At 38.8% G+C, this 11163-nt stretch overlaps 2 protein-coding genes across 2 annotated transcripts; one reads left to right on the top strand and one right to left on the bottom strand.

Annotated features, from left to right (window-relative positions):
* Positions 1-66: 66 nt before the first annotated feature.
* LOC145496954 (uncharacterized) lies at positions 67-2729 on the bottom strand. Its single transcript, XM_081476724.1, has one exon. It carries the CDS (start codon positions 2709-2711, stop codon positions 1137-1139), a length of 1575 nt encoding a protein of 524 aa, XP_081332850.1. The 5' UTR covers positions 2712-2729; the 3' UTR covers positions 67-1136.
* A 188-nt stretch (positions 2730-2917) lies between these two features.
* On the top strand, positions 2918-10716 carry LOC145496955 (exosome complex component RRP45-like). Its single transcript, XM_081476725.1, has 15 exons — positions 2918-3004; positions 3096-3190; positions 3508-3627; positions 4097-4199; positions 4717-4814; positions 4981-5020; positions 5287-5369; positions 5515-5647; positions 6173-6261; positions 6679-6791; positions 7306-7336; positions 7587-7608; positions 8275-8449; positions 9967-10054; positions 10257-10716. The coding sequence occupies exons 1-15, from the start codon at positions 2933-2935 to the stop codon at positions 10390-10392; spliced, it is 1398 nt and encodes a 465-aa protein (XP_081332851.1). The 5' UTR covers positions 2918-2932; the 3' UTR covers positions 10393-10716.
* Positions 10717-11163: the final 447 nt, after the last annotated feature.

The raw sequence follows: 11163 nt of genomic DNA, 5'->3' as shown, positions 1-11163 counted from the left end.
GAAAAAGTGCTGTCCGGTCGTCTGGGACAAAAATAGATTCTCCTTCTGGGCAAGTAACTTTTCATTCTCACTTGGCCAATGGGTAAAGGATCAGGCAAGGCATCTGCGAACTAAATCATTAAAAGAGCAAACTAAGACTTGTCCAGGGCAAGCAATACTTGAGAGATACTTCTCCTAAAGGCAACCTGGAATTCAAGTTTTTTTTTTAAGCCCTGGTTTTGGCCAACTCTTTCAGGGACATAATCCAATACTACATTGTTAAATGAGGTTTTTTTATTAGAGCTATTTAACTTACAACAGAAATAACCCTGAAAAGGTTTCATTTTGGTGTCCACATTTTGCTTTAGAGAGGTTTCCATTAAAATGGGTGCCTTCCAAAGATAAATACAAGATGCTGTAACACTTGTTCAAATCCTGACTGGTTGGAGGCCAACTACACTGTAGTTGACATTGTTAAATGAGGTTCTCACACACCACTAGGAGCCATGCCAAGCCGAACCACACAGCCTGACCTTTATTAACATAAGAACATAATTGTCTTACAATGGCACAAAAAGTGGTTAGAGAATAATTTCACCTCAACTTAACACATTCTACATGGGTGGGTGGGTGGGGCATGTCACGCAATGGCGGATGGCAAAACAAAAACTGAAACCTTACACAAGCCATGTGACCTGAAACCCCCCACACACCTGTACCCAGACTCCCAGCCGTGTGTGAGAAAAACGTTTTCCAGTTCTTTCGTTCCTCAGCCAAGGGAAAACCACACTGTTTTGGAACTTTTCAACAAAATTAGAATTATAGTGATTATTTGTTTCTGAAATTGAATTACTCAGCCATACTAGTCTTTCTGCTATGAAAGCAGCCCAGACTTAATACAGATTTCTTATTATTTTATTACAACACAACTAAGAACAATGAACACTTGACATGGTCTGTACTTTTTCTGGTGAAATCTATAAAATGAAGGCTCTTCAAATTGTGTGCCAAAGATTGGCAATTTTACAATGTAAAAGTAGTAAAAATGTAATATCAAGATCCCTCATTCTATATAATTAGATTCACAAAAACGTGCAATGTCGAGTTCATGGTTCAAGTGTCCTCACTGTAACATTCTTTCTGTCTGAAATTTCAACTCATGGTTCTGCCTTTTCTCCTAATCTGGTTGCACACCTCCATGTTTGATCTTTAGCGGGGAAGTGCCAGGAATTTCCACAACGCTGTACCACAGGATCAAATTTTTGCCTAAAAAAATGAAGTTTTCCTTGGCCATTACTTCGAAAAGATACACAGTTCAACCTTGTCCATCTCAAAAATGTCCACCACAAGTTGGACGGTAGTAGAAGACGATGATCTCGGAGCCTGTCGTTGGTGACCACTTCCACCTGCTTCATTCCACTGAATGCCGCAGCATACAAAAGATAGAAATCATCATTTTTATACCTGTTTCTGAAAACAGCACAAACATCTTCAAGCTTGGTACGCAAGTCTTTGGTGCATCTCCGGATGAATATTTTGTTGTTTATTATGAGCAGCACTTTCTTTTGCTGGGAAGCAAAGTGATGTGCCGTCTCAATAAGCCTGTCGGCAGTGAATGTGAAACTAGTTGTTGTGCCATAAGCACCAACATTCATCCCATCTATTATGACATCAAATGGCCCCTGTTCATTAACAAACATCTTTAAATCTTCCAGCTCTTTCTGCATTTTTTTGTCCAAGGATTTTCCATGTCCATCAGAGCCATTCTGTTCAGGACTACTTGACAGCCTGATTATCTCACTTTCCAGCTGATGTATATCACTCGGAGCTATGCCACTGGTCAGCTGATTTCCACAGCAGGAGCACATCCCTGTCTCACTGACACTGCTAGTGCACCACTTCCAGTGATAAACTGGGTCATGGTTAAACCGTGAATGAATAACCTGAAGCAATTTAACTGGCAGCCTTTCACCAGCTTGTTCAAGATAATGAAACACTTTCTGCGACATTCTACCATACGTGTATACACCATCTTCTGATAGCTCTAGTCTATTCTTGGAGCTTTCTGATGTGCCCATCATACTGATATCTCCTTTAAATTGTTCATTTTCTTTAGATCTTACATTGTAAGCATTGAGCAGTGCAGCTATCATTTCCTTATCTATAGACAAAAATTTGTCAACCTTGCTTGCAAGAGAGCTTTGCTGCTTCTCCAATTTCTCCTCAAAAAGCTGCAAGGCTTGGTTTGTTAACCCACTGTTGGCCAGGCTTGTAATTACATAATCGTAGTGACGCATGTGATGGACTATATTGTCATTAGTAATGCTTCGTAGCATTTTAATAGCTTGATCAAACTGCCCTCGGCTGCAGTAAGACTTGATCATTGTAGTTTTAGCTCCCTCACCAATATAACTAGCGTTCTGTTTCATGTCTTGGTACAATCTCTCTACGGCTTCGTGTTCACCATGTTTTGCAAACATGTGAAGCAACTGCGAGTAACAACCATCCACTACCCACGAATTGCCCCCATTCCTGCTCTCATCAAACAGCCGTAAAGCATCTGAAATGTTACCATTCGCTATGTGTTGTTTCATCTTCTCTTCGATGTGCATACTTCGGCCGTGCTCACTGGGTTCGCCGGAAACAGTCGCCTCAGAAGATAGACATGTTTTTAGCCACGTGTTTAGAACGGGAGCTCTCCAAATCGACCTTATACATCTCAATCGCATCATATCGTTTCTTTTCCGGGTAATTCCGCGAGTTTCATCCGATAAGAATAAGACAAAAATTATCCACAAAGCCCTAAGCTTTCCTTTGCTTCTGTGACCTGTGACTTTTTACCTCAACTCTACGAAACTGCAAACATTTGTTCAGCGGCTTCTCGATTAGTGCCAGGTCTGGCTCAAATTCCAATGTGCTCCAGCAACGCCTGACCAAAAACTGTTCCTAGACCATGAAGTCGGGCAGCGTTCCGCTTACCTCGTGCGAAAGAGATTTTCTCCTTGAAACCATAAGATCTAGAAAGGTAAAGGGTGTTTGATCATTTTTTTGTTGTGCAATCTATTTCCCTTGTTCAAATGTATTGAGTGTTGAAGTTATTTTGCGGCTCTAAACAGCGTTTAGACGGACGAGAAACCTACGACTACAGAAAACTCAGAATTTCCTTCGGTGTGGACAGAGGGCACTGTGAAGTGCAGTTGGGCCGAACGAGGTACCGTGAAGCGCTTTTATTCTATTATTCGTTTGGATTGTACTTAAAACTAGTTCAGTTTTATTTTGCTTTATTGCACCGACCATGTGGTAGTGTGCTGATTGAGCCACTACATCTCCATGATGTATTGTTATCGTCCATATAAGCACATTACATGTTAGCTCAAGGATATGAATATTTTGTTCGCATGACAATAGCAACATCACACTGGTCTACTGCGCTCACTCATGAGTCGGTGTTCTCGCCACTTGAACATAAAATTTACATCTTCTTGCCACCATGTAATATCCTCTAAATATATATATTTGTTCGTATAGGGTTCTAGGACAGGTATCATGTGAGGTGGCTCAACCTAAGCCTAACAGACCCACAGAGGGTCAGCTGTTTGTCAATGTTGAACTCTCACCCATGGCATCACCAGCATTTGAGTCAGGAAGGTTGGTTCAGTTTAATATAAGCATTACAACAGGGTTACTTGTCACTCTCCAGTGGCATCTTCAGAGACCCAAGGGCAGTTAGTTGGAATGACGTGATATTTATGGGTGAGCAATATTTCCGGGTGAAAGTTTTTTTTTGCATGCCTGTAAATATTGCCTGATCCCAACTAACCGTCCCTGGGTCTCCAAGGATGTCTCCAGTGATGGCTGGTGATTTTAATATCTCTTAACCTGGAATTCCGAGGAATTATATATATATGAGCATTTAATTTCTCCTCACAAACTACATCAGCTTGGTTTCCCATATACTGGGAGTTATTATCAGGTGGGGTAATTGCGATGTTGAACTGCCTATGAGTGCAACGCTAAAGTAATTAGTTTTAAATAGTCTAATTCCAACTAAAGCAAGTAGTTGGCTATAATTTGTCTAACTTCAAACTTGTAACCTGCCTTACTCTCTTACTTTCAGAACAACAGAATTCAGTACTGAACTAAACCGGTTTATGGAGAGATGTTTTGTTGAGTCCCGAGCTATTGATGTTGAGTCTCTATGCATTGTTGCTGGTGAAAAGGTTTAAATTTCATGCATTTAGTCTATCTGGGAAGTAAATGATTCCTCCTTGACTAAGATAGTTACCATCACTTGAGAAACTCTGTTTGGAGACTGGATGAGCACTATGGTGAACATGAGCTGTAGACATGCTTAGATGTAAGATACTATACCCACACCATACCCACCCCATGAAATGCCCAGGAGGTGGGGGACAGGTTGAAAAATCCAAAATTTTTAAAAGGCAAGTATGAAGCTGAAGGGGGAGGGGTGGGTGAGGTAGATTGGCTCAAAACCAAACACCTTCAAAAGCATAGGTTAATGGATATTCTCGCAATCAAAACTCTTTGAAGTCTCAGTTTCACAACTGGAGAAGTCAAAATGTCTTGGGATCTCAAAGAAAAACGCAAGTCTTGTTTTTTGCAAATCTCACATTTATCATTCACCACCCCTAAAGAGATATATCTGTTTGTAAACTTAGACTGTTAGCCGAAAAAGCTCCCACCTCAGTATTCATTTTTTGACATTGTATTTTTTAGGTCTGGTCAGTAAGAGTTGATCTACATGTTTTGGACAATGGTGGTAATATCGCAGATTGTGCAAGTATTGCAGCAATCACAGCCTTAGCTCACTTTAGGTACATGTTAGAAACTAATATTTGATAAAATTAACTTACAGATACCTACATGTAGAGTCCCTGGTTGTTGACATATTTGGTCATATTGTACTACTGTGCAATAGTGCTTGACATAAAATTATAGCTATTACTAATTTATTATTAATTATTATCTTTGCTCCATAAGGCGGCCAGATGTTACGGTCATAGGTGAAGAGGTCACCATTGTAAGTTCATTTATATTTGGCATTCACGAGAGTATTGATTTCATACTTCATTACACATTCTGGAATTCACAGCTACATGTATTTGCAGAACTGGGTGACCAGTTCAATCTGTGAAACTTGTAACAGTGTTTCATCAAATTTCCAAACATCTTAAAGTTTGTCAAAAATACTGTGTTGCACATTGTATGCAACTCTCTTCTCAGTTTTTTGATATATGTGATTTTCAAACATGACTGTGGCTTGTGTTTGATTTGTTACATCACCAGCACTCCCCAGAGGACCGTGACCCAGTCTCTTTGAGCATTCTTCACATGCCTGTCTGTATAACATTTGGATTTTTTGACGAAGGGTAGGTCAACATGCAATCTTTGTTGTACACCTCAGGTTCAATTACATGTCCTTGTTTAGAAACCTTGAAACAAATCTTTTCTGAGTAGCTTCTGTGGCTGAGTCTGACTGACATCTTTCTCAATGTTACTACCTTTGAATTCTAGCCAGCTGTTGCTCGTAGATCCAACAGATAAGGAAGAAATTATAATGAATGGTAGGATGATCATGGCAATGAATATTCATCGTGAAATCTGTGGCGCTGTAATGGGTGGTGGTGTGTCATTAGAATCTGACCAGGTACATGAACTACCAGAAATAATGTTAATATTCAACACAGGAAATATACCCTTGTGCTAATGTCTTTAACTTGTATTAAGTTTTTTAATAACATTGTTTGAAGAGCACTGAGCACAGTTTAATGACATGTGCTCCCAGAAAATGTAGGAAGTGTTGTATATATTATGATAATGGCGCATGAATATTTCGCACGAGTGCAGTTGTTTGTCTCAAAGATACAAGATCCTCTACTGTTATGTAGATTGACTAGCAATGTTGCTATAATTTAATTATGATAATGTAATTATGATAATTCATCTTGATTCCTGACTGGTTTGTTGATTTACTGCCCGATGTTATTGGTTTCTTGCAACTTTCTTACCTTTGTTCAAGACACTTAACTCTGACTCACAGTGCCTCTCCTCATCCAGGTGTGTTAAATTAATGGGAAGTGGCATATTCAACACTTGGGGGGAAGTTTGTAGCTCTCAACTCTGTTCTGTCAATGTCTCTTTCTGTTATTGAATGATTGTGGCACTTTTTCAGATCATCAGGTGTTCCAAGATTGCATCAGTCAAAGTTTCAGAAATTGTTGCCCTTATACAAGAGGCACTGGAAGAGGACTCTAAACAAAGGTAAAATAGAAGTTCCTGGTAACATTGCTGGGCCAGTGTCTCTTCATCCCAATGCTGAGCTGTCAGTGGTAGATCGATTACTGAATAATCATTTTCCTGTTCATAAATTGGCTTAACAGGGTGCAAAGAAATCCAATATTTGGACTTGACCTTCGGGCATGCTGTAACTATGATGTACAAGCCCAAAAGTCATTCTCACTAGCTTCCCTACATTGTATCCTGTTAGTGAAATCTGGCCCAACCCATGCCAGTGAAAGCTCCATTCTAACTTCAGGCAACCATGCCTCTACGATAATCTATTGGCAACTGGTGCATGGACAGTAAAACTAATGAAGACGCGTTGTAGTTTAATTTTCTGACAAGATACAAGAGGCATCAACACTTTATGATCTAAACATATTTTCTTTAATTGACTAGAGCTGTTGGAAAGACAGGATTAATAGAATCAGACATGAAACCTTCCATTGTTACTGTGACTTCAGCTGATGAGTCTGATGTGGACATTACTGAAGCAGTAGAGAAATCAGCAGGTACATATTAATCATCTATCCTGTTGGCTCCTAGTTTAGACTAAGTGCAGTCCTCTCTTCAAATTGTCCCTCAAATTGTCCAGAGAGAAGTGCAAAAAGACTTAAGGATAGGATAGGATAGGATAGGATAGGGTAGGGTAGGGTAGGGTGGGGTGGGGTAGGTAGGGTGTGGTGGAGTGGGGTAGGGTGGGATGGGGTAGGGTAGATTATGACATCATGTGAGACCTGACACCTCCCAATAGGCCACATTCGACATATCAATATTCTAACATGGCTCCAAGGCTTTCAGGACAAACCTCTATAGGTTGGTGGTGTTTTCTATGTATCCAAGTCTCTTTTGGGAATTGTGAGACAAAAGAAACTTAAAAAAATTTGCAATTTTGACCTGAAAACCTTGGATTCATGTTAGAATACAGATACATCACATGTTGCCTATTAAACCTGGTCATCCGAAAACAAAATTGTGGCTCGCAAGTTTGTTATCTGACAATAAACTAGACTTTTTTTATTGCAGATCAGCAATCTAGTGAGATGCCAGAAGAATCGTATCCTTTAGAAACTTTCTTTAACTCCAAGGTTGTGTTTTTCATAATCGATTTTATTAGTCATGATCCTGACTTCTAATGGGTTTCTTAATCTCTTGAATACTGTTTTTCAAAATGAAACCATTACCTTTGGAAGTGCATTTCAAGACCATCTTGAAACTGAAGATATTGACTAATTCATACCAAAAGAAAATCACTTCATTTTGCAGTTTATGTAAATCACTTCCTTGACAAAAATCTCTTTTTACAGTCCATGGGTAGTGGAATTAAAGGTAATCTTGCACAATTATTTAGTAGGTAATTTATATTAATCTATTTAGTCACAAAAGAATTGAAGAAAAAACCTTTGCTGAACCACCAACTTCTAATGGAAGGAACTGACTTGTCCAACTAAAAAAATCATTTCTCAACTCCAGTCTTAGATTTTCTTGCATATTCACCTAGCCATGAGAAATGTTGGATTTCAGTGCGAAAAGAATGTGTAAACTGTTATCAAAGATGGAACCTTGTCAAATCAATTCAATGTCTTCCTTGCCCAGGAATGAATTTGGCTCATTATAAGCTTACTTAGTCTATAATTATAATAATACGTGAAGTTTGTGGCAAAAGCACTGAAACCAAAGGCAGTCTTTGTCCCAGCTTTTGGAATCCTCTACTTTGAAGCTAAAAATATAGGACATTTACTGAAAAGTTATATTTACCCTTTGTCAGAGAATATGCATATTGCATGGAATAAATTAATTAATTTTGTCGCCTTGTGTACTTTGTTGCTGTGTTTTTGCAATGCTTTCTTACAAACGTTTTTGTATTACATTTGTATTGTTAAAGTGACCCCCCAGTGTTTTCCTCTGTGACTGCTTTTTTATTATTCACTTATTCTCTATTTATTTATTTGTTTGTTTGTTTTTATTTATTTGTCTGTTTGTTGTTGCTGTCAGGGACAAGGCACAGCCCAAATTGGTGAAGGTGGGGACAATACCTGGATTGTTTTAGACGATGGTGATGACAATGACGATGAAGAAATGAAAGATAATGACGAGACTGAAATAACTGGTGAAAATTCTACTCCCGAGACTATGCCACAGAGCCCACAACAGAAGAATGGTAGTAAAGGTGAGAAAAAATAACAGCGTTCTAAGCTTTACTAAGAGCGCAAGTTAGAGAAAACTTTATAATCTATTGTTGGCATGATTTTCAACACGTTTTCTTGACATTGTACTTTATACTTCATTAGAAAACGGTTCTAAGAAAATACGCGCGCTGATTAGTTAAAAATCGTGTTTCTATTTAGCAGTTAAATTATTCGCTGTCGATTTCTATCGCGTGATAGGTGACGAGGGCTGCGCTATTTTTCTGTTGTTCTGAACAATCACAACAAATACAAATAACGCAATGGTGCAGTGAGTATAAGAAAGAAAAATCATGTAACTGGTTCCAAGCACGGAAAAACTTACAAACTGTTCCCAACGCAAGAAAACGTGACCAATCAGAAGCCAATAAACTTACAACTGAGCAAATTTATAAACTACTTTTATTATATGGCTGTGTCTCACTAGGACTGGGAACTACCGAATTCACGAATTTGATTGGCTGAAATCGATATAGATCGCGGTCTTGATTTTCCCATCTAGACTGGTTACATTTTGCGGTGAAAAAGTTGCAAACTAAAATGCAAAAATATTGACTATTTTCTCTTCAAAATATTAGTGGAATTGTCAAAAAGCCTGATGAGAAAAAAAGTAAAGAGGACAAGCAAACTTTGGCAGATTTAAGTTTAGCTCATCGCTGTTCACGAGTAAAATGCCAGTCAGTACAAACCAGTTACATTAAACACATTAAATTTCTCTTGTTTGCCATATAATAAACATCCTAGTAACCGAGCTCAGTTGGTCTGTATGGAAGAATCGTGACCTCGGTCGTGAGTACAGACCTCACTACGTTCGGTCTGTAGTCACGACCTTGATCAAGATTCTCCCATACAGACCAACTGAGCTCGGTTAATAAGAGATAATTATTAGACACTGTCGGGAGAAATTTGTTCTATTTGACAACTAGATTCCATGTCACCGAGCGTCTGTTCGGTAATAAATTGATCACAGAACAAAAAAGTGGCACACGAGGCGGTAGCGGAGTGCGTCACTGATGTTTCCCCACATTTCTGGGATCAATTACTGAACAGACGCACGGCAACATGGACTCTATTTGTTCTATATAATAAAGAACCAAAAAATGACGTCATTTGGGCGTCTGTCCTCCACTTGATCATAAGTAGGAACCAATCAAAATGCGGGAATGCAGCGGTTTTTTGGTAATGAGCATCACTATGTTACACAATTGGCTTAAAAAAACTCGCGCCACTGTTTCATCCAATCAGAAGTAAAACCCAAACTAACTGAAACTCGCTCGCACACGTTTTCCCGGGCTTCGCGTGAGCTACATGTAATTACTACGAGGTTTGATGGGTTCACTGTATTGTCTGATTCCTCTGTGATTGGCCAGAGTGATAACTTTGGTTTTGGCATTACAACACGCAATTGAAAACCGCTCGAACTCGACATATTCTATAAAATGATCTTGATTGCATGCGTATGTCCAATTTCATTTCCCTCTTTTTGTTTTTTTTTTTTCAGTCGAGCACTACACTGTGGAAAGTGATGGCAGTGAGGAAGAAGATGTTGTGATCCTGACTGCTGATAAGAGTAGTGGATTCCAACAAAGGTATGACGTTTTCAGTTGATACAATACATCGTCGTGATTCTAATTCCAAGAAAATAATTATAAAACAATCTAAGCTAAACAAATGCTCAGTCATTAGTAAATTTTCTTGACATAACGAGTTACCATAGAAACGGTATATGTTAATGAAAACACCTTTAATTTCAGCTGAAGTGGATATTTTTGTGTTCTTCTTATATTTTAGCTCCAAGCCAGAAAGTTCCCAAGGCGCCATGGATTTGAGTGTAGCGCTGAAAGATGGCAATATAAAGAACAGTAACAAAAAGAAGAAGAAAAAGAAAAAGAAAACAGGAAACAGAACTTCTCAAACTTCGTCGTAGCGTTATCGATGTTTAATCTGAATCAGTTTTTGTATATAAATTTAATCTGTATTAAGGGTCGAAAACTTCAATCTCACGCCAGACTCGTACCCAGTCGCTATTTACGTATTTTGGGAGAGAAGATTGGGTACTCGATCCAGACCGCTTTCTCTTTGAAACAATCCAATCTGACCCGTAAATAACGACTGGGTACGAGTCTGAACCCACGCCTTACTCGCGCCTACGGTCCAATTTCTCACCTGTAGCTGAAAATCTTTTAAGCTATTTAAGCTATTATAGCCGTAATTGTGTGAGTGAGAAAATTATGTCAATATAATTGACTGAGAGCGGGCCAATTTTAATATCACTGATTTTTAATTTGAACTGCAGTGCAAATTGATAAGGCACGTTCGTAATTTTCTCATTCATACAATTACTGAGTGACCGTATGAAAGTTCTCGAGCAATTAAGTACTTACACTATTCGCTTGAAACTTCTTGAAAATTGCTCTGGCCTAAAGGCTCGTGCAATTTTGAAAGAATTTTCAAATAGCACTTGAAGTGTAAATTACTACGTTTGGCGAAACACATCCCGGTACTGGGAGGAGGAAATGTTTGAAAACTCTTTAGAGATCTTATAAACCTTCCCGAAAATTTTCGGAAGAATTCGGGTATGGTCGGGTCATCCTCATTCACTCATCTTCATTCAGTCATTCCAGTATGGTCGGGTCATCTTCGAAAATCTCAGTTTGCACTCCGAAGATAAAAATCTTACGCCAGTACGTTGGAAAAA

The sequence above is a fragment of the Orbicella franksi genome, chromosome 9 (assembly GCF_964199315.1).
Source record: "Orbicella franksi chromosome 9, jaOrbFran1.1, whole genome shotgun sequence".
Classification (NCBI taxonomy): domain Eukaryota; kingdom Metazoa; phylum Cnidaria; class Anthozoa; order Scleractinia; family Merulinidae; genus Orbicella; species Orbicella franksi.
This window is presented reverse-complemented; position numbering and strand designations above follow the sequence as displayed.